Source organism: Labrus mixtus, chromosome 8 (assembly GCF_963584025.1).
Source record: "Labrus mixtus chromosome 8, fLabMix1.1, whole genome shotgun sequence".
Classification (NCBI taxonomy): Eukaryota; Metazoa; Chordata; class Actinopteri; order Labriformes; family Labridae; genus Labrus; species Labrus mixtus.
The window spans coordinates 23,983,784-24,005,891 of NC_083619.1; the positions used below are offsets into that span (position 1 = coordinate 23,983,784).

A 22,108-nucleotide genomic window follows, 5' to 3' on the forward strand; every position below is an offset into this window, starting at 1 on the left:
AGAATGTGACCCTGATTACATATACTCTTATTATTACTACTTACTATATACTACTTATTTGTTAGAAAAAATTTTACCAATTATAAATTTTAGTCATGCTTTACTTTCAGTCACATCTACTTGGAGTGTTTGACAATGTCAATGAAGTGGAGTTTCATGCAACAGAGTATGACAAGATCCTGTCTGTCCTTTCACAAGAGGGAGAGAAGTTACCGGTATGTAAATGTAATGGCATTTGCAGAGTTAAACTATGCTGTAATCCTGCATGTGCAATATAGAAATTAAATGTGTTTCTTTTAATATAAGGCAATTTGTTGCAGCTGGTCTATAACTAGCTGATTTATTTACATTGTACATTTTTGGGTAGTTGAATCCACACCATGCATCATATTGCATTTAAATTATGCAATATTTATCACCCGTACTTTGCTGCTTTCATATTCTGATGACAAGTATACAATGATTAAGTAAATGTGTATGTGTGGTTTCAGCTGGACAGTCCTGTAATAGCACAGGGACCAGTGGAGCTTTGGATTGGGGAGCTGTTGTTACAGCAACAGGCTTCTTTACACACTGTGATCAAAGCTTCAGATCTAGAAATCAACGATGAAGACTTTGACCTCCTCTCTTTTCTTGACACGTTCCAAGCTCAGGTCAGAAGTAACTTGTGCAGTACTCATAAAATGTTTAATAACTTGACAGTAGTCATGTTTTCTTGGCACTACAATGACTTTGATGGAAATTAGGAAAACAAACAACATGTACAGGGTTCATTTGATTAGATTACATTGTTTTTTATACATAGCCTTAGTACAACTCAGACCCAAGTGTAACAACCTGTTCAACCTGTGACCACAGCTCTGTGCAGATTCTTAAAGGGAGAAAGAGGTTTTAAACACTCATCACTTGTTTGACCAGGACATGATTAAGCCTTTCCTCAAACTGCTACACACTGAACAATTGATGCTTTTGTCAAACCATCAAGTTATATGGCCTCATGCCTCAAACCAAAGCTAAACAAAAGGACCTCTTGCTGCCTTCCTAAGTAACTGGGACAGCCAAACAGTTGCTGACAGATTCATTTTATGTGATTTACCGGTACCTTTTTAGTTTATCTTTTTGCACTTACTTTTTTTCAGGTTGGCTTGTTGGGGATCCAAATGCTTTGGACCAGAGATGCAGAAGAGGCACTACAGAATGCTGAAGATGACAAGGAGATCATGCCTTACACCAAAAAGAAGTTCCTAAATCTACTCACAACCCTAATTAAACAAACGACCCATGATCTGAGCAAGTTTGACCGGGTCAAATATGAGACACTTGTCACAATCCATGTGCACCAAAGTGATATATTTAATGACCTAGTAGGTTTCTTTAAATAAATCTCTCTTCTGTTATGGATCGTTATACTTAGCATATTGGCTAGTTATTGTAATTTTAGTAACATATATTCATATATACATTTCCTTGTTTGTTCTCAGGTAAAAAAGCGTGTAAAATCTATCGGTGACTTTGAATGGCTGAAGCAGAGCAGATTTTACTTCAAGTACGACCTGGATAAGGTCCTTGTGTCTATAACTAATGTCGACTTCATGTATCAAAATGAGTTCTTAGGCTGCACTGACCGTCTGGTCATCACCCCCCTGACTGACAGGCAAGCGATGGGAAATTTTAATTTGTGTTTTAAAATAGATTAAATACATTTTTATACAATGTAGGTGGCTTCTTCGAATCACTGTCTTTTTAATCAACAGATGTTATATCACACTGTCCCAGGCTCTGGGCATGAGCATGGGTGGAGCCCCTGCAGGGCCAGCTGGCACTGGGAAAACAGAAACCACTAAAGACATGGGTCGCTGCCTCGGCAAGTATGTGGTTGTGTTCAACTGCTCTGACCAGATGGACTTTAGAGGACTGGGAAGAATCTACAAAGGTACCCCAGACGATGAAATAACTCCTGTAGCATTGTTTTGTAGAGTGTTGGTTGTCTCATGCTCTATTCTTTACTCAGGTCTTGCACAGTCAGGGTCTTGGGGCTGCTTTGATGAGTTCAACAGAATCGACCTGCCAGTGCTTTCAGTAGCTGCTCAGCAGATCTACATTGTTCTGATGGCACGCAAGAAACACAAAAGCACTTTCATCTTTACTGATGGAGACTGTGTGAATCTGAATCCAGAGTTTGGCCTGTTTATTACCATGGTAGGATACAGGAATGCAAAGGAATCTTTAATCTACAAAAAATAAACGTTGAATATTCAGAAGCTAATACATCACAATCCCATGTCTAGAACCCTGGATATGCTGGTCGTCAGGAACTTCCTGAGAATTTAAAAGTGCAGTTCAGAACCGTGTCTATGATGGTACCAGACAGGCAGGTGGGTCAAGTCTACCTTTGGATGCATAATTGCATAACTTTTCCTTAAGCTCCAGTCTTACCAAACAACTTTATTCACTGCTGTGTTTTGCAGATCATCATGAGAGTAAAACTGGCCAGTTGTGGATTCAATGACAATGTCATTTTAGCCCAGAAGTTCTTTGTCCTTTATAAACTGTGTGAAGAACAGCTTACAAAACAGGTGAGAAACTTGTGCCCACACATTATTCATATTTTGAAATGACTTAAAGCCTACTCACATACAACTTATTTTCTATTTCAGGTCCACTATGATTTCGGCTTAAGGAACATCCTCTCTGTGTTGCGAACACTGGGGGCCAGTAAGAGAGCACGGCCTGATGACTCAGAGTCCAGTACTGTCATGAGAGTGCTGCGTGACATGAATCTTTCTAAACTGGTATAACAGGAACTCACTGTGACCACCTAATAATGGTTTTACAGGACACAAATCCCATGGTTCTGATCAGATCATGTATTTTGATCCCGGATCAGATCGGCTTTTCGGATCCACCAAACAGAAAAAGACATTTATAATAGAAATTCTATTCTTCAGCTGGACTTGACTAAAACGGAGCATTTTAATATCATCAATACAACTTCACTAACGTGAAGTTATACTAAGTGTTGTCATACGCAGCCACCAGCTGTTACCTGCATGATAACAGACAGAGTTAGTTCGAACAGAGAAAAGATGAAGCGCTGTTTGAAATATTACAACTTTTTTACACAGTGCAAAAGTTAGCAAAAGATGTTTTAAAGACTGTGAATGCAATTAGCTGAGTGGTTAGTGCACCCCATGTACGGAAGCTATAGTCCTCCAGGCAGAATAGTATGATAAACATTAAGAGGGATTTCACTGTGTCTGCAGATACTGTGTATCTAAATCATTCTTTATGTTTCAGGTTGATGAGGATGAGCCACTCTTCAAAAGTTTGATCAATGACCTGTTTCCTGGTATCCAGCTGGATGGTAGCACATATGTTGAACTTCAAGCTGCTGTTGACAATCAAGTTAAGCTTGCCGGCCTTGTCAACCACCCACCATGGAACCTCAAGCTGGTTCAGGTAAAACCCTTTTCGTAATTATACTCTCTTCTGTTCAATATCTCTGTTTTGTTTGAAAAATGTGTTATGGCTGTCTTACTGTCATTGTCAGCTTTATGAGACTTCACGAGTACGCCACGGCCTGATGACTTTGGGCCCGAGTGGAGCGGGGAAGACAACGGTCATCAACACTCTGATGAAAGCTATGTCTGAATGTGTGAGCCCACATAGGGAGATGCGCATGAACCCCAAAGCAATCACTGCACCACAGATGTTTGGTCGTCTTGACGCAGCCACCAACGATTGGACGGATGGGATCTTCTCCACTCTTTGGAGGAGGACACTTAAAGCAAAGAAAGGTTTGTAAAATAGGTTGAGAAATATTGAAACTAAAACTTAACTAATATTAAAAATCTCCTTTTTCTGAAAATGTCTTAAAATGTAACAACCAAGAGACATTAATATGCTATATATTATGAATCACTTAAAAGGACAATGACACATTTTGCAGTTATTGGATAGTAATTACACTAAATCTTTCACTCTTTTATGACTGGTTGACATTTTCAGGGGAGTTCATATGGATTGTACTGGATGGCCCGGTGGACGCCATATGGATTGAAAACCTCAACTCTGTGTTGGATGATAACAAAACACTGACCCTGGCTAATGGTGACCGCATAACTATGTCTCCATCCTGCAAGCTGGTGTTTGAGGTGCACAACATGGATAATGCTTCTCCTGCTACTGTGTCCCGTGTGGGTATGGTCTTCATGAGCTCCTCAGCTCTCAGCTGGCGACCCATTCTTCAGGTTCAGTTGTTCTGTTAAATCAGCAATTTAAAGAAAGTATGACGATAAGAATGAATGTTTGTTTTACTGTGAAGTGCTTAACATGAATATCAATTTAATGCCGTAGGGATGGGCTAACAAGCGCAATGCTGAAGAGGCAGAAAGCATAGTAAGTTTATATATGAAGATCTTTGAGGATGCTTACTTACACATGAAGCGGAACCTTAAACCAAAAATGGATCTCTTGGAGTGCAACTATATAATGCAGGTATGTTTTGTGAAAACTAATAAAGACAAACAATGATTAGATGATAACCCTTATCTTGTTGTATAAAAAGAGGGAATTATTTGAGTACTTTCCCCCCTCAGTCTGTGAATTTGCTGGAGGGCCTCATGCCAACTAAGGACAAAGGGGGTTTGGCTGGTAGCAAACACCTTGAACGCCTTTTTGTCTTCTGCTTGATGTGGAGCCTGGGAGCCCTTTTGGAGTTAGAGGATAGGGACAAACTGGAGGCTTACATCCGAGCTCATGAAAACAAAATTGATGTGCCTCAAACACAGCCAGGAGAGACTATGTTTGAGTACATGGTCAACCGAAACGGTACAGACGTTTTATACTTAAAAACCCCTCCTTTTCCCTTTTTAAGTGATTGTTTTATGTCTGGTTAATGTTGGCTTTGCATACATGTATATATATATATGGCCTCTGTTTCAGGTGAATGGTGTCATTGGAATAACCTGGTGGGGGAATATGTCTATCCAACTGACCATGTGCCCGACTACACCTCCATTCTTGTGCCAAATGTGGATAACACAAGGACCTCTTTCCTGCTGGAGACTATAGCCAAACAACGCAAGGTGATCATTATGTATCTTTTAAAGTACAACAGTAGTTTTCATCTTTACTTTCGTGGGTTGAAGGTATTCTGTGAATGATGAAAACTGTGTGTGTGTTTATAGGCTGTACTGCTTATTGGTGAACAAGGAACAGCCAAGACAGTAATGATAAAAGGCTACACCAAGAAATATGACCCTGAGACAGACCTGTTCAAATCCCTGAACTTCTCCTCTGCAACAGAACCCATTATGTTTCAGGTAGTCTATTTATTATGATCTGCATCCGTGACTTTTCAGGGTTCAGAACTTTTGAGTGGAAATCCTTTAATTCCCTTTACAGAGAACAGTGGAAAGCTACATTGAGAAACGAATTGGCAGCACATATGGACCTCCAGGAGGACGCAGGATGACAATCTTTGTAGATGACATAAACATGCCTATTGTCAATGAATGGGGAGATCAGGTGTTTATACAGGTTTTCATACATAATGAATATACGTGTGTGAGTGTGTGCCTTGTGCGTGTAGAGAGAGTGGATATTTCATGTTACTGCTATATGTGACTGTCCAATCAGATCACCAATGAGATTGTACGGCAGATGATGGAAATGACTGGAATGTACAATCTGGACAAGCCCGGAGACTTCATCACTGTAGAAGATGTACAGGTACTTGCTGCCATGATTCACCCAGGTGGTGGGAGAAATGACATCCCACAAAGGCTGAAAAGACAGTTTACAGTCTTCAACTGCACTCTGCCATCCAACACATCCATCGATAAGATCTTTGGTAGCTATCTCTAAAATAAATGATAATTTTTCTGCTTACCTTTTTTGGTATAAAAACACTTCATGCTTTGTGCTCTCTCTGTCTGCAGGTGTAATTGGCTGTGGATATTTCCATTCCTGCAGGGATTTTCCCCCTGAAATATCAGATATGATAAAATGTCTTGTGTCTACTGGGAGGATTTTATGGCAGCGGACAAAGGTTATTATTGAAATGTGAGATGTGAAATTGTTTATAGGTACAGATTTGACTGATCAAGACTTGACCTGTCGTGATAATTGTACATTAAAGGTGAAAATGCTCCCCACACCATGCAAGTTCCATTACATCTTCAATTTGAGAGACTTGTCCAGGATCTGGCAAGGAATGTTAAACATTAAGGCCAGTGAGTGTAGAGATATCCCTACTCTCTTGGCCCTTTTCAAGTGTGAAAGTACAAGGGTGATTGCTGACAGGTACTGTGCTTGGTTACTATAGTTGATCTTTTAAGCACATAAGAATATTGCAACAAGGCTCACAGTTTTTTTTTCTTAAGGTTCATTTGCACTGAGGACAGAGAGTGGTTTGAGAAGGCCATTACTAGTGTGTTCCAAGAGCATGTTGACACCAATCAAGAGGTGCACCCAGAGCCGTACTTTGTTGACTTCCTACAAGATGCTCCTGAGCCCACTGGAGAAGAAGAAGATGATGCCTGTTTTGATGCCCCCAAAATTTATGAAATTGTATGAAGTTGTTGTTAGGTTATTGGAAGATATTTGTATTGATGCTGCAAAATCTGTCAACATCATCTCATAAAATCATCACTCTCCTAGGTGCCAAGTTTTGAGTTCTTATTGGAGAAGCTGGTGATGTATCAGGCCCAGCACAATGAAGTTGTTAGAGGCTCCAGCCTGGATCTGGTTTTCTTTAAGGATGCCATGACTCATCTCGTCAAGGTAAATCTAAAAGCCAATCCAACTGAAACCCATCCTCTAAAGTAAGCTAAAGATGTTCTGATGTATTTGAGATTTCCCTTCCTATAGATCTCACGAGTCATTCGAACTGATAATGGTAATGCCCTGCTCGTGGGGGTGGGAGGATCAGGAAAACAAAGCTTGACTCGCTTGGCATCGTACATAGCTGGATACAACATTTTCCAGATAACACTGACCAGGTAAAAACTGGAATACATTTTTTTTTAAATGCCCCCAGTATCACTGAACCAACTTGAGGTAAAAGGCCATGCAGTAAAATGATCGTGAGAAAAACATGTTAAAAAAAAAACAACCCATCTGCAGTTTGTGAAATGCATGTGTATATTTTTAACTTGCATTTAATTGTAAGATAAAAAATAGACTGAGCATTCCTTTTTTTCATCTAGATAAATAACAATACTATTAAATGATATCACCACTTTAATTCCACTAATGTAACAGCCTATTGCCATATCATCCAATCCCCTTTGACTTCACTGTTCAGAATAAATAGTAAGATTTGATTCTGTGAGAACCTGATGTTAACTTTGACTGGATCACTTTGTCACCATTAATGCTGTGATCAAATTGTTTTGGATATTTAAGTTATAATTAATCTTATATTTCATATTCTTATACACTTATACATACATCGCTGGTTTGTTAAAAAAGCAATGAAAGAGGTACCCCATGAATGCTTGGTTTTCAACACTGCTTTGTTTTCTCTTTAGAACATACAACATAACTAATTTCATGGATGACCTAAAGGTTTTGTACAAGACAGCTGGGGCCGATGGAAAAGGAGTCACCTTCATCTTTACAGATAATGAAATAAAAGATGAGGCCTTCCTGGAATATCTCAACAATGTTCTTTCTTCTGGAGAGGTGGGGACATCAATTGACTTCAAGAGTAAACATTTGATGTCTTTGATGCAACATTCTTAAAAAGCTAGCTGAGTTTTCTTTAAGACTATATGTCAATGAACTGTGTGCAGGTCTCAAACCTGTTTGCCAAAGATGAGATGCAAGAGATCACCCAGAACCTGATCTCTGTGATGAAAAAGGAGTTTCCTCGTATTCCACCTACTTTTGACAATCTTTATGACTACTTCATATCCAGATCCAGGAAGAACTTGCACGTAGTTCTTTGCTTCTCACCAGTAGGTTTAAACTTTGTTTATTCATTTGCCAAAACAATCACTACAAGGTTATTTGTGTGCTCTAAATATCATTCAGTGTTAGTTGGGTTTCATTCATGCCTGTAAGAGATCATGCTCTCTCGGATGACATTCTTCTCTTCTTGACAGGTGGGGCAGAAGTTTCGCTCTAGATCCCTGAAGTTTCCAGGTTTAATTTCTGGGTGCACAATGGACTGGTTCACTCCTTGGCCAAGTGAGGCCCTCGTGGCTGTATCAAACAATTTCTTGTCAGATTTTCCAATGGTGTGTTCTGCTGATGTGAAAGTTTCTGTTGTGACTACCATGGGGGCATATCATGAAAAAGTATCTGATGCCTGTGAAAGCTACTTTGAAAGGTATACCTTACAAATCTGGCCAAGGCTCACTCTGTCACATTGTAAATGCTCGATTCTTATATTTCCGACATTTTTTTCCCCCTGACTTTTCTTAAATGACATTAATGTGCAATGTTTGATTCTACAGGTTCCGAAGAAGAACTCATGTCACCCCAAAGTCCTACCTCTCTTTTGTAAATGGTTACAAAACACTCTACTCTGATAAGCACAACTTTATTAACACACTAGCAGAGCGCATGAAAGTTGGTAAGCAAATTAGCAGTAAGGCTAACATAAACAATAAGTATTATATATTGTATGTAATATGTGGACAACTTCTCAATTACAACTGATTTCCAGGGTTGTCCAAACTTATGGAGGCAAGTGAGTCTGTGGCTCAACTATCCAAAGATCTTGAAGTCAAGGAAAAAGAACTGGCTATTGCATCTGCCAAAGCTGACAAGGTAAAAATAAATACAGGCTGCAGCTGCTCATGCATAGATAATTGATGGATGGATAAATTAATGGGTAGCTGTAATTGTTTTTTATTTATTTTTTATTAATTTTCTCAAATTATAATTTACAAAAGTGTGTAGAATGTGATTCATTGTGTTTATTTTGGAAAATACTTGTTTCCTTCTCAAAGGTGGTGGCAGAGGTGACAGTGATTGCTGAAGCAGCTACTATAGTAAAGAATGAAGTCCAGATTGTGAAGGATAAAGCCCAGAAAATTGTGGATGGAATTGAGAAAGAGAAAGCTTTTGCAGAGGAAAAACTGGAGGCTGCAAAGCCAGCTTTAGAGGAGGCTGAATCTGCTCTTAATGTGAGATTTGTGTCACTTCTTTTTCAACAACATATTTGCACCATGCATAGCAAACTACCCGATGTTCTGCTATAGATACTGAACATAAATGATCATTTCTATTTACTGGACATTTTGCAGACCATCAAGCCTGCTGACATTTCCACTGTGAAAAAATTGGCCAAACCTCCACATCTGATTATGAGAATTATGGATTGCTGCCTGCTTTTATTTCAAAGGAAGATGGACACTGTCACTATGGATCCAGAACGACCTTGTGTTAAGCCTTCATGGGGAGATGCACAGAAGGTAAAAAAATATTACTTTTTAGTAGTTTGGATATCCCTCCAGATACTCACAACCGTCCCATTCCAAGAGTACCAGTATTTGTATTCTGTAGAGTTGATGACAATTTTTAGCATTCTGAAGTAACATGTCGCTCTCATGTGTTAACTCTCATTTTTTCTCTTAAGCTTTTTGGTTCCGCCGGTTTCTTGCTGTCCCTCCAGCAGTTCCCAAAAGATAAAATTAATGAGGAAATAGTAGAACTGCTGAGTCCTTATTTTGGAATGGAAGATTACACGATGGAAAACGCCAAGAAAGTGTGTGGTAACGTAGCTGGTCTGCTGCAATGGACCAAGGCCATGGCCACATTCTTTGGGATCAATAAAGAAGTTCTACCACTTATGGTAAAGTCAATCTTTGGCATTGATGCTTATATTTTGTGCAATACATATAGCATAGTGGAGTATTAGATTAAATATTATAGACTTAAAGCCTATTTTTGAAGTAAAAGTAATGATTACGGTATACCTTTTGATCACAATCCATTTTTTTAATTTATATGCATTATAAAATGTGACTGCACTGCAGACCAAACTCTATGAAAATAATTAAAATACTGCTTAAATTGTGCTGCCTGCTGCACCTGTTGTGGTTTTGTGATCTTTGGTGTCACTTGTATGTGCACAGGCTAACCTGGCCATTCAGGAAAGCCGGTCAAGAGTGGCAAGTAATGAGCTTGCCAAGGCCGAGGCCCTGCTGGATGAAAAGCAAGCTGAGTTTGACAAAGTAAAGGCCAAATGTGATGCTGCCATGAAGGAGAAACAAGTGGGTTTAAATATGAAAACTTTTTTATTTAAAACAAGCTTCTTTTAATCTAAAAATGTAATTTTGTATTGTGTAAAATGTTTACAGGACTTGCTTGACGACGCTGAAATGTGTAAAAACAAAATGCAGGCTGCATCTGCACTTATTGATGGACTTAGTGGAGAAAAGGTTCGCTGGACAGAGCAAAGCAAAGAGTTTAAGTCACAGATCAACAGGTGGGTTTCAAGAAAAATGTTCAAAGAGAAGCATAAAACATGGGGCATATTTACAGTTATTATTATTATTACTACTACGACATGACTGTGCTGCTAGTAATACTACTCATAACAATAGTCATAATTACAACAATAATGGGGCTGTCTGTTAAAGTGGACATTTGCTTGTTTTTGATCATGTACCGTAAGTGTTAAATAAGTTTCTTCTGGCTTTCATTGCAGACTTGTTGGTGATGTTCTCCAGCTCACTGGCTTCCTATCTTACTGCGGGCCATTCAACCAGAACTTCCGCGACATGTTATTAAAGGACATTTGGAAGGCGGAGCTTGTTAAACATAAAATCCCTTTTACAGGAGACCTCAACCTCATTTCAGCCCTAGTAGATCCTCCCACTGTAAGAACAACACTAACGTGGTTAAAATTTAACCTCACTGCTTGCTGCTCGGAAGTTATTATTGAGATAATCCAATATACATATACTCATGTTCATGTTTAAGGTAAGTGAGTGGAACCTTCAAGGACTCCCAGGAGATGACTTGTCTGTACAGAACGGCATCATTGTCACAAAAGCAACAAGATACCCCCTCCTCATCGATCCCCAGACTCAGGGAAAAGCTTGGATTAAGGAGAAAGAAAAGGCTAATGCATTCCAAGTACATAGTGAAATGCATCAGAGATTTTCCACAATTTATTTATATAAATCAAACATGTAATTGGAGATATCTGTAATTTATCTTTCAGGTGACATCACTCAACCACAAGTTCTTTCGCTCTCATTTGGAAGACTGTCTTTCTATGGGACGCCCACTTCTTATTGAAAATGTTGCTGAAGAGCTGGACCCCGCCCTTGACAATGTCCTTGAGAAAAACTTTATTAAATCTGGGACCAGTTTTAAGGTAGCCTCCTGTAATACCCACTCAATTAAAAAAAACTGCTTTAAAAATGCCCTTTATGAAATTCTTGGATTTTTCTTTCCTAGGTTAAAGTTGGGGACAAAGAAGTCAATGTGATGGATGGCTTCCAGCTCTATATAACCACCAAACTGCCTAATCCTGCATACTCTCCAGAAGTCAGTGCCAAGACATCAATTATTGATTTCACTGTAAACATGAAGGGCCTGGAGAACCAGCTACTTAATCGTGTCATCCTTAAAGAGAAACATGTACGTATGTACATTCCCCCCCACACACACACACACACACACACACACACACACACACACACACACACACACACACACACACACACACACACACACACACACACACACACTGATTCTTTCAATAGCAGTCAATAATCTCTAAAATAAAGAGAAGTTAAACTGGCACACTTGCCCATGACCTTGTTGTGTTCAGTTGTGTTCAACATTATGACTAACTGTGTTCTGATATATTACCCTTTAACCAAAGTTTTTAGACACTAAAATGTGTTGTGCCTTTAGCAGCATGTGAACTTTTGTTTTGCACTATATCCTGTTTATTTCAAATCATCTGACAGGAACTAGAGGCAGAAAGATTGAATCTCATTGAGGATGTAACTGCAAATAAGAGAAAGATGCAGGAGTTGGAAGACAACTTGCTGTACAAACTTAGCAGCACAAAAGGTACACCAGTTCCTTGAATTGATTGTTTCCAGTTCCCTCGCGGCTGTATACTTGTAATAATAAGTAAGTGTGCCTGTTTATTTAATAAAAGGTTCCTTGGTTGATGACGACTCCATGATCAGCATTCTAAGTGTAACCAAGCAAACTGCTGCTGAAGTTAGTGCCAAGCTTGAAATTGCAGCAGAAGCAGAGTTAAAGATCAATATTGCTCAAGCTGAATATCGTCCTGTTGCCTCTCGAGGCAGCATCCTTTACTTCCTGATCACAGAAATGAGCCTGGTCAATGTCATGTACCAGACCTCTCTGGGTCAGTTCCTGAAAATGTTTGACATCTCACTGGAAAGGTACAGTACCACATACATGGTTTCCGAAAAATGTTTGAATAACCTTTGGATTTTTTTTTAGGATGAAGTATTAGGTTATAACAGCTGTTGTACTAGGGACATCACATTTCAATGGTAGATGTAACCTCACTATATATAGCTATCTTATTACTTTCCTTTTTTATATCGGTACACCTTGTTGCACACTCTTTGTCTCTGTCTCCTCTCTGTTGTCTCTTCTCATGAGTTTGCTTTTGCAGGTCTGAGAAGTCCATTAAAACCAAGAAGCGGATTGCAAACATCATTGAATATCTGACCTTTGAAGTGTTCAGATACACCGTGAGAGGACTATACGAAAACCACAAGTTCATCTTCACGCTCTTGCTTGCCCTAAAGATTGACTTACAGAATAACAAAATAGAGCATAACAAATTTCAGATTCTTATGAAAGGTAAGATAAACAGCTCTGCTTAAAAATGTAATGCACCTTTCTGTTGTGGCATCTTTTCAAAATATGAAAACTTCTTTGAATATACCAACAGGTGGCGCAGCTCTTGACCTGAAGACCTGTCCCTCCAAGCCATTCAGCTGGATTCTGGATATGGTATGGTTAAATTTGGTGGAACTCAGCAAATTGCCAGAGTTCATAAATGTCATAAACCAGGTGAGCATAAATTCCAGGGATCAAAAATCATGAAAAGTGTGCAGAAAAAGTTTTTGCTGATTAGAGACTTTTCAGGTTTCTCAAAATGGGAAAGCATGGAAAGCTTGGGTTAATCTGGACGCTCCAGAGGAAGGCGTCATCCCCGATGGATACAACTCTCTAGATGTGTTTGAAAAACTTTTGCTTATAAGGTTGGTCCTGCTGCAAGTCACATGTTATTGTTTATATATTGACTTGGGGTGGGACAACTATGCACATGCTGGCCGCAAATATTTGGTTAAAGAAATAAAGCACTCTAGACAGATTTCTCTGCGAGTTTGACCCATGTCAGTACTTAATGACTTTGTGCAGTGTTGCTTTTCACTTGAATGAGGGTTACATGAACAGAATTTAATTGGCCAAAATTTGATTGTGGAATTAGAGTAGAAGAAGACAGCGGAGTAAAGCGGAACAGTGGTGAAAGAGAGATGTGCTTGCTCTGTGATGAGAGAAAAGGTGGAGGGTGAACTTGTGCAAACATAGAGAGTTGTACTCAGCTGTGATGAGTGGCATTTATCGGACCCAGGAGTCCTACATGACAGTCACGTCACATTATATTGATAATGAGATGGGAATGCTTTGCTACGTGCTACAAGTGGTGGTGCTGAAAGAGACCCACCCTGGTGCTCAAATGTCAAGAGTTTTTAAGGCTACGGAGGAATGAAAGTAGACTGGAAACAACCCATTGTTCTGCCGAGTTGTTCTGCTTTGTCGAAAAAATGCACATGTAGCACTAAAGGATGACAGAGGCTATCAATGTTCCCCATCATATAATGCTTCCAGTACAGAATCACTTCATCATACACCACTGCATACTCCATTTGCACTGTAAGAAAAGGGGAAGTATCCTTTCATAATTTATTACCAAACTTTTAAGGTTTTCGTGGAAATGTAATTAAATTATTGGTGAATTAATGTATTGGCAAAATGACATGCACACAGGATTGTGGCTTTGCACATGCACAGATCTGTGAAGAGCTGCTTAGTAACACATCTCAATGGGAAGTACTTTTCGATGTATTTGATGGATTTACAGGTTTACAAGCTATGTAGCTGGTTATGTCTGTCAAATGCTAAAATTTGTATTTAATTGATCTTTTTTAAAGAAATGTGTTTCTTTTTACACAAATATGTGTATACAGATCTATAGTTAATTTATAGACTCAAAGTTTTTGTCAAATTCTGTGAAACTGATTTTTGTGGACCATGTATCGCGTATCATAGAATAGAATAGAACAGAATAGAATAAGCTTTATTGGCCATGTATGCTTACACACAGAATTTGTCTTCAGTAACTGTGCTCTCAATGTACAAAGTTAAACATTAAACATAATATAAGCAAAAAAAACACTAATATATACAAGGCTAAATAAGACAATAGTGCAGTGGTGAGTAGTGCAAAAAAAGGCTGAGATGAACATGATAATAAATATATAATTATGTAACAGATGGTTAATATATATGAGGTAGAGTTTTTACAGTGTTTACATACGCAGTGTGCATAGATTGGTGAGAGGATAATATTTCAGTACATACATGATTAAGTTATTGAAAAATAAAAAAAATAGTTACAATAGTCTTATCATAATGTGAGCTTCCTTGCAATGCCCACCCTTAATACTGACAATGATACAATATTTTCTCTTCAGGTCTTGGTGCCCTGATCGTACTTTGGCTCAGGCCACAAAATATGTAGGAGACTCCTTGGGATTGAGGTTTGCTGAGCCGGTGCTCTTGAACCTTCACAGCACATGGGAGGAGAGTGATCCCCGCACTCCTCTCATTTGCTTCCTTTCTATGGGCTCAGATCCAACTGAACAAATTGAAGCACTTGCTAAGAAACTTGTGCTTGGTGAGCTTCACTGTCCAATTAAACATTTATAATCTACTCATGAACAATCATTCATGTGCTGTTTTCTTGAGCTTACTACATGGTTTGTCTTATAGAATGCAGAGCTATATCCATGGGGCAAGGGCAAGAGGTGCATGCAAGGAAACTGGTTCAAACGTCCATGAGAGAGGTATGTGTATTTTAATTTAATGTAGTTTCATGTTGAGGAAATGAGTACTTCCAATGATGGTTGACCTTGGCGCCTTGTGAATGCTCTCTGTATCTGATAATGTCTAGGGAGGCTGGGTCCTTCTGCAAAATTGTCACCTGGGTCTGGAGTTTATGGATGAGTTGCTAGACACCATCACAACTACAGAATCAATGCACAATGCTTATAGGGTGTGGATCACCACAGAACCACACGATCGATTCTCCATCACGCTCCTACAGGTGATTTTATGTAACATGATTTTAATTATCACTAAGTGTATACCACCATTTCCTGTCCTAAGTTTTACAAATACTCTTACTTACTAACATTCTGTAAACGTTCAAGCTGGGACAATTGTCTTTGATCTCTTTACCTGTAGTCTTCCATCAAGTTTACCAACGATCCACCCCAGGGAATTCGGGCTGGCCTTAAACGAACGTTTGCAGCAATATCACAGAACCAATTGGAAGTCAGTAACCTCCCTATGTGGAAGCCTTTGCTGTACAGTGTGGCTTTCCTCCACACTGCTGTGCAGGTATTGTCTATTTTCAATTCACTGATGTCAAATAGTGTTTTAGCGAAGCCTATGAAGACGTACAAACAAGGGTATTGTGGGCAAGATGAATATTTAAACCAACTAAAAATGCTATTCACCGTTGCACACATTAAAACAAACAACATGAATATTAGACTTTCTGGGAAGCTATATGATGTACATTGAGTTGAAAGTGTGTACATTTTAGTCAATCATTTTGTCTAGCTTCACATCAAATGTTGTCTACTTTTGGTTACTTGTATATTAAGTGGTCTAAAAAATGTGTTTGTATATTTGTTAAGTCAATGATACTTTAAAAGTGCAAAGAGTTCAGCAATACCTTATTTAAACAACATGATCCTTTTTGCTTTTTTTTAGGAGCGACGTAAATTTGGACCATTGGGTTGGAACATCCCATATGAGTTCAACTCTGCTGACTTCACCGCAAGTGTTGAATTTGTTGAGAGACATTTGGATGATTGCGGCCCAAGAAAGGTGGTTATTAGCAAAAGCAGTTCAATTATTCAGTTAAGGGACCTGTTATTCTTAGTCCATTCCTCACTTTTCGTTTTGCTGTTCTTTCCTCTCAGGATGTGTCATGGGTCACTGTGCGATACATGCTAGCCGAGGTGCAATACGGAGGAAGGGTTACAGATGACTATGACAAACGGCTGCTCAAGTGTTTTGCACGCGTAAGGCTCTGATGTTTGTGTTCATTTATGTGTTATATCTCTTTGATCAATAGCTGTTTTTAACATGTACCAAACTTGAAAGTGCTTGTTCTTTATTGCAGGTGTGGTTCAGTAAAAAGATGTTTGACAATCTGTTTTGCTTCTACACTGGCTATAAAATTCCAGTGTGCAAAACAGTAGAGAAGTACATTGAATACATTGAGAGCCTGCCCACTGCTGATTCCCCTCAAGCATTGGGGCTGCATCCTAATGCGGATCTCACGTGAGGAGATGTTATCCTAAACCTACCAATCAACAAGATTATCTACTTGAAATGTGTCTAATGTGTTTCATGTTATTATTATTACTGCGTTTATGTTGTTTTCAACATCAAATAGGTATCAGACAAACACATCTGCTGAAGTGCTAGAAACAGTCACAAATATCCAGCCAAAGGAAAGTGGAGGTGGATCAGGAGCGACTCGTGAGTCAATTGTTTACGACTTGGCTGAAGACATGTTGGAGAAACTGCCCCCTAATTATGTGCCACATGAGGTCAGTTTGTTAATTAATAAGGCTATTATGCACCTATACTTGGAACAAATGGTCTAACCTTGCAACTTTTATGGGTTTAGGTCAAAGCCAGACTGGATAAGATGGGAGCGCTGAACCCAATGAACATCTTCTTACGTCAGGAGGTGGATAGAATGCAAAGAATCATCAGTCTGCTGCGCACTAGTTTGACTGACCTGAAGCTGGCCATTGATGGAACTATTATAATGAGCGAGGTCAGATTATTTCTTCATTCTGTAACTCACTCTAAAACTCTAACCCTTTACTGTTTAGTCCTTAAAAATACTAACTTCAGCTTATGTTTGTGATTCAAGTCGAACAGTACTGTGTGAGTGTTACCATATTGCAATACTGTCACATTTGTTTGAAAAGTAAAATGAAAAAGTATTTTCTCGAAATTATTTTGACCAAACTACTCCCCAAACATGATCCTCATGAGAGTTTCACATGCTATGAAATTAATAATCTGTATTTTATCTCTAGAACCTCCGTGATGCCCTTGACAATATTTTTGATGCTCGTGTGCCAAACTTGTGGAGGAAAATCTCCTGGGAATCATCCACACTGGGCTTTTGGTACACTGAGCTTATTGAGAGAAACAAGCAGTTCAACTGTTGGGTGTTTAAAGGAAGGCCAAAAACATTCTGGATGACAGGATTCTTCAACCCTCAAGGTGAGAGAGAGCTTTTTCAAGAGCAGTGACACCCCTGAACAGAAAAGACACTGGACTGATTGTATGTGTACTCATATAACTTATAGTATGAGGTCTAAGACCAAAAAAAAGAATAAATGAATCCTGAGAGATTCTACCTGATTGATTAAGCCATGTTGTTTGTTGGTGGTAAAATGTACTGAAAGAAAACCCCTGATACTGCGTCTGCTGTTAAATTGACAAAGGTTATATGTACGGGGAATTTTTTTTCAGGTTTTCTTACCGCTATGAGACAAGAAGTAACAAGGGCAAACAAAGGCTGGGCTCTGGACACAGTCACCTTGACCAACAATGTACTAAAGCAAGCAAAGGAGGAGATCACAGCCTCACCCACAGTAAGTAGAAAGGCATGAAAATAATAGCATTATGCCCACTAATTATGGCCAGTGCAACTAATAGTCTCATTTTTATTCAAAATATAAAAATATATATTTAAAGAACAGTGCTTTTCTCTGCCACTGACTGCTTTTCTTCAACAGGAGGGAGTTTATGTGTACGGTCTGTACCTGGATGGTGCTGGCTGGGACAGGAAGAACACCACACTGATTGAGTCCTCACCCAAAGTGCTTTTCACACCTTTGCCTGTCATCCACATGTTTGCTGTTAACTCCACTGCCCCGCCAGATCCCAAGCTTTATGTCTGCCCCATCTACAAGAAACCAAGGCGCACAGACCTCAATTACATCACAGCAGTAGTGTTGCCTACCGTCCAGTCACCAGACCACTGGATCATGCGCGGGGTTGCCTTGCTTTGTGATGTCAAATAAAATATTGATGCCTGTCCATAATAATATGTTATATTGCTTAAAAAGTGTCAGAAGGTATACTTCAAAAGTGTCTGAAATCAGTATATTGACAAAGTTAGGACTTTCCCCGTCTTAAAACCAATAAGCAATCATCTAACAACATGCTTTTCAGAACGATGGCCAACTTTTCTGAAATTCTAGTGTAGCAAACGGTTAGTGTTAATCGACTTCCTTCTCCGTGCCCTGCATTGTTTACATTTTATTATTTTGGGTCATTATATCCTCGGAGGAGCACCTTGTCATCTTTCTCTGGTATGTGTGTTTAACAACTCTTAAAAGGTTTTTGTTTCTTGCCACTGTAACTGATGATGAAATGATGCTTAGTTAGTTAGTTAGTGGTCATGATGGATTAATGTTTGGTCTTTCTAGATAATAATATAATGACGAGTAAGGTCTTTTACCTGCTTTTTGCAAAGTGTCTTGAGATAACATTTGTTTTGAATTGGCGCTATATATTGCTAAGTCTGTCCTTAAGAGGAAAAGAAAACCTGTTTTAATACCCTTGTTTACTGATTGGAGGTAGGATTGATCATTGCTGACTGTTCTAACGAGAAGGAAATCTAAAAACTGATGGATTTTGCAAAGGAAAATCTAGCAGATTGTTCTCTCTCAAGTAGAATTTTTTGATCCAGAACAAATTGTTACCCGCAATTGCATGAAGCTATCTGGTAATACAAATATATAAATCATTGTCAGATTAGAGAAAAACAGGATTTAAAATGAAGGAACCTGGACCACAGTGCAGGTTTTAGAAATCATGCAACAAGTGACTACTTCATATCTTTTTTTTTATTCAGTATGAAGCTGCTGAAGGCCTTCGAACTATGTGGATGGTTCAGATGTATCTGTGGCCCGCACATCCTATCAGACTTGGCTTGTGTGATGGAAGAAAGTAAGTTTCTCCTATTTGTTCTTGCTGCTTTTTATGAAATGAATGAGCTGTTGGTGCTGAGTTAGCGTGAATAGTATTATCTAAAATGTAATCGTATTTAACAAGTATTACTGCACAGTTATTAAATGATGTTGAGCAAATCAATTACTTCTTCAAACTCAGCAACACATGAGGGAGGAGTGCTGTTTGAGTGACATGTCCTTTCTCTAAAAGTGAACACTGGGGCAAAGATAAGCAACTGGCGCCAGCCATCAACCCCCCACCCCCACCCTCTGAGTGATTCCCAATTATGTCAAGAAGGAAAAATGGTGTCCACTTGAAAAGTTTTCTTAATCAAACCCAATTATTTCCGCTGTTTTCCCTTATTATTCCCACCATGGACCATGTCCTGCTAGTCAGCCTGTTAACTAGAGCCTGAGCCCCAGTGAAGGTCAAGCTTGGAAAAGTAATTGCATGTTCTGAGTGTCTTTACTACAAATTATGGGTGGTGTTACATCATATATTTCTAAGAAGGGTGTGGTGAGAGAGGGTTATAACTAAATATAGAAATTCTAACTCTATTCATCTTTATGTAATGCCAAAGTGCTCAGGCATAAAAATGTAATGAGTATTTAACAGTTGTTTTACCTGCAAAACTAACTGGTAGCAACTTAAAGCAGGGAAGTAGGAAAAATAACTTGTAGGTTTATTATGTCCTATCCAGGATTAGAATTATTTAAATTATTTTCTTTTCAATAACTTTGTGCTTGTTATTCTTAGTGTGATGGAGAATCTTTGCATAACTGTCTGCGTATCTTACAATGTCCTACTCCAACTTCAAAATCTTTTTTTTTACTATAAATGGAAGCTATGACGCCTCTGACAAATGCATCTGATTGATTTCAACATGAATAGCAAGTTAACTGTGTCACAGAGAAGCATTGAGTTTAAATTGCCTTGCCTCCTTATTGTTACAAAGTAGTCAGATGCAAAATAGACCTAAATACAATCCTCTATCCAAAAATAAATTGAAGCAGCTAAGCCACACAGGCCAAAGGAGGGCAATTAGAGCTTGAGCCCTTGTGGCCTCTGCAGCCCTAGCAGGCGGGGCCTCCTGACACCCCTGGTTGGGCCTGATGGAGTGGAGCTTCATCTGCCTAACGGCCTGGCAAAGCTCCACAAGCCTGGATGAACACAACAGGCCTCCATCAGGCCAGCTCGCTCTGTCAGAGCCTACATGGCCTATTGTACACCAGCGCTCATTAACGTCACTAAGCCATGTTGGTGACTCACTAATGCATGTGCAGAAACAAAAACAAGGTACGCAATCAAAGTGCTTCTTTGTGGTTCTACAGTAACTTTATTCCGTGTTATGCAAAATGGAAATTAAAGTCACATTCCAAAACGTCTAATATAAATGAAAAAAAAACCATAAACATCCATTGAAATTTATCAAATTTTCTTCTAGAAATAAGAAATGTTCCTTTGTATTTCTTTGGCTTTAGTCCACTGTTGTCAACAGGGATTTTATTATTCTAACCAACAGAACCTGTAAAACTGGCAGAGTGCTGCAAATGCTGTCATTTCTAAAGGCCATGATTTCATATTTTGAAGTCCTATAAAATGATGATTCCATATTAAACTTACTAAAGTGTCCACATAGGACTTCAGTTGCCAGATTAATTTTCCTCAATCCATTGTCATAGTCCTAGGTGTCATCAAAGGTTAGTATTGATACCACTAACCTAAAGTTATAATGATTAACAATTACTTTTCTTGACATAGGAGAAAGCCTAGGATTCCCTTGAATTGTTTTGAATGTGTTTTTGACACACATGACTCAGAAAGACAATGATAATTAGGCAAATGCATTTGCTAGCCTAGCACTCTTTGATGCACAAAAATAAACAAATACAGTAAAAAAACACAGAATCTGCATCAATATGACCTATACCGGTAAATGTGAGCCAAACGTCATGTCCTCCTTCCAAGAGGAAAGAGAGACTGCCAGCTTCCATTAACCTACTCACAGTAAATCCAACTGCCTTAATGAATATTTTGTCAACAGTGAAATGCATTGCATCCTTTACCAATAAGGATGAACATTAAGGTGGTGAATTATAAAAAATAACAGTGATATGTTGTGCAGTTAATTAAAAAATGATACAAATGGCGAGGTTTGTGGGGAGGGGCGAATATAATCAGGACTTGAAAAGGTTTTTTCAGGGAAATCTGATGGCATTCTGTCTGTGGTTGAGAATCCAGGGTTAATCGCTTTAAAAGCAGTAATTAGGTGTTAAGAGGCGTGCTTGTCTGTTTGAATTAGCCTCTGAGCTAGATTAGATTCTGTGACTTCCGATCAACTCCCCCATCAGGGCTAAATGCTCTCCAAGAGGCCAGTTTTATTATTCAAAAAAACGAAGTACTTTAATTATTCAAGCATAGTGGTTTAAAAAACACACTTGTACCAAATTTGCAAAAAGAAAGATAACTTATTAAAAAAAACTGCAGCATTTTACACAGTCCAGAAAAAAGATGGATAGAAAAAGAGGGACAACCTATCCAAACACACATGCGGGTAGAAAAACCTCTTGCGCCCACCAAATTAAAGCTCCTGTGAGGACTTTTCAGCTGGGTATGAAGCAGTCTGAAAGTAATAGTGATATCTCTACAGGGCTTCAAAAACAAAAGAGACAACTAGCATACGGATTGACTATTTTTATTTACCGTAGTTAATTCTTTTGTCTGAAACTGCAGCCGTGAGGTAAGTGTCAGACAAAATCATTAACAGCACACCGCAGAAACAGCCTTTTTTTTCTTTCTT

General features: G+C 38.9%; 1 protein-coding gene across 1 annotated transcript in view; it reads left to right on the forward strand.

Moving 5' to 3' along the window:
- Window positions 1-18,374, forward strand: part of LOC132978541 (dynein axonemal heavy chain 8-like) — a 33,193-nt gene extending 14,819 nt beyond the window's left edge. Inside the window, exons 34-87 of the mRNA XM_061043745.1 lie at window positions 111-215; window positions 492-653; window positions 1,140-1,364; window positions 1,482-1,654; window positions 1,755-1,933; window positions 2,012-2,199; window positions 2,289-2,375; window positions 2,469-2,576; window positions 2,658-2,792; window positions 3,298-3,459; window positions 3,551-3,797; window positions 4,009-4,250; window positions 4,357-4,497; window positions 4,599-4,830; window positions 4,945-5,087; window positions 5,190-5,324; window positions 5,407-5,529; window positions 5,641-5,854; window positions 5,943-6,052; window positions 6,143-6,306; window positions 6,387-6,573; window positions 6,664-6,786; window positions 6,874-7,004; window positions 7,536-7,689; window positions 7,800-7,964; window positions 8,112-8,338; window positions 8,466-8,584; window positions 8,678-8,781; window positions 8,964-9,140; window positions 9,261-9,428; window positions 9,593-9,808; window positions 10,092-10,229; window positions 10,317-10,444; window positions 10,667-10,838; window positions 10,942-11,097; window positions 11,186-11,341; window positions 11,425-11,607; window positions 11,943-12,048; window positions 12,140-12,392; window positions 12,632-12,822; window positions 12,914-13,035; window positions 13,111-13,226; window positions 14,724-14,926; window positions 15,022-15,095; window positions 15,203-15,355; window positions 15,496-15,651; window positions 16,030-16,146; window positions 16,242-16,343; window positions 16,445-16,605; window positions 16,721-16,877; window positions 16,958-17,110; window positions 17,379-17,568; window positions 17,821-17,942; window positions 18,087-18,374. Coding sequence (XP_060899728.1) covers window positions 111-215; window positions 492-653; window positions 1,140-1,364; window positions 1,482-1,654; window positions 1,755-1,933; window positions 2,012-2,199; window positions 2,289-2,375; window positions 2,469-2,576; window positions 2,658-2,792; window positions 3,298-3,459; window positions 3,551-3,797; window positions 4,009-4,250; window positions 4,357-4,497; window positions 4,599-4,830; window positions 4,945-5,087; window positions 5,190-5,324; window positions 5,407-5,529; window positions 5,641-5,854; window positions 5,943-6,052; window positions 6,143-6,306; window positions 6,387-6,573; window positions 6,664-6,786; window positions 6,874-7,004; window positions 7,536-7,689; window positions 7,800-7,964; window positions 8,112-8,338; window positions 8,466-8,584; window positions 8,678-8,781; window positions 8,964-9,140; window positions 9,261-9,428; window positions 9,593-9,808; window positions 10,092-10,229; window positions 10,317-10,444; window positions 10,667-10,838; window positions 10,942-11,097; window positions 11,186-11,341; window positions 11,425-11,607; window positions 11,943-12,048; window positions 12,140-12,392; window positions 12,632-12,822; window positions 12,914-13,035; window positions 13,111-13,226; window positions 14,724-14,926; window positions 15,022-15,095; window positions 15,203-15,355; window positions 15,496-15,651; window positions 16,030-16,146; window positions 16,242-16,343; window positions 16,445-16,605; window positions 16,721-16,877; window positions 16,958-17,110; window positions 17,379-17,568; window positions 17,821-17,942; window positions 18,087-18,374 — 8,643 coding nt within the window. The remainder of the gene's footprint in view (window positions 1-110; window positions 216-491; window positions 654-1,139; window positions 1,365-1,481; window positions 1,655-1,754; window positions 1,934-2,011; window positions 2,200-2,288; window positions 2,376-2,468; window positions 2,577-2,657; window positions 2,793-3,297; window positions 3,460-3,550; window positions 3,798-4,008; window positions 4,251-4,356; window positions 4,498-4,598; window positions 4,831-4,944; window positions 5,088-5,189; window positions 5,325-5,406; window positions 5,530-5,640; window positions 5,855-5,942; window positions 6,053-6,142; window positions 6,307-6,386; window positions 6,574-6,663; window positions 6,787-6,873; window positions 7,005-7,535; window positions 7,690-7,799; window positions 7,965-8,111; window positions 8,339-8,465; window positions 8,585-8,677; window positions 8,782-8,963; window positions 9,141-9,260; window positions 9,429-9,592; window positions 9,809-10,091; window positions 10,230-10,316; window positions 10,445-10,666; window positions 10,839-10,941; window positions 11,098-11,185; window positions 11,342-11,424; window positions 11,608-11,942; window positions 12,049-12,139; window positions 12,393-12,631; window positions 12,823-12,913; window positions 13,036-13,110; window positions 13,227-14,723; window positions 14,927-15,021; window positions 15,096-15,202; window positions 15,356-15,495; window positions 15,652-16,029; window positions 16,147-16,241; window positions 16,344-16,444; window positions 16,606-16,720; window positions 16,878-16,957; window positions 17,111-17,378; window positions 17,569-17,820; window positions 17,943-18,086) is intronic.
- Window positions 18,375-22,108: the final 3,734 nt, after the last annotated feature.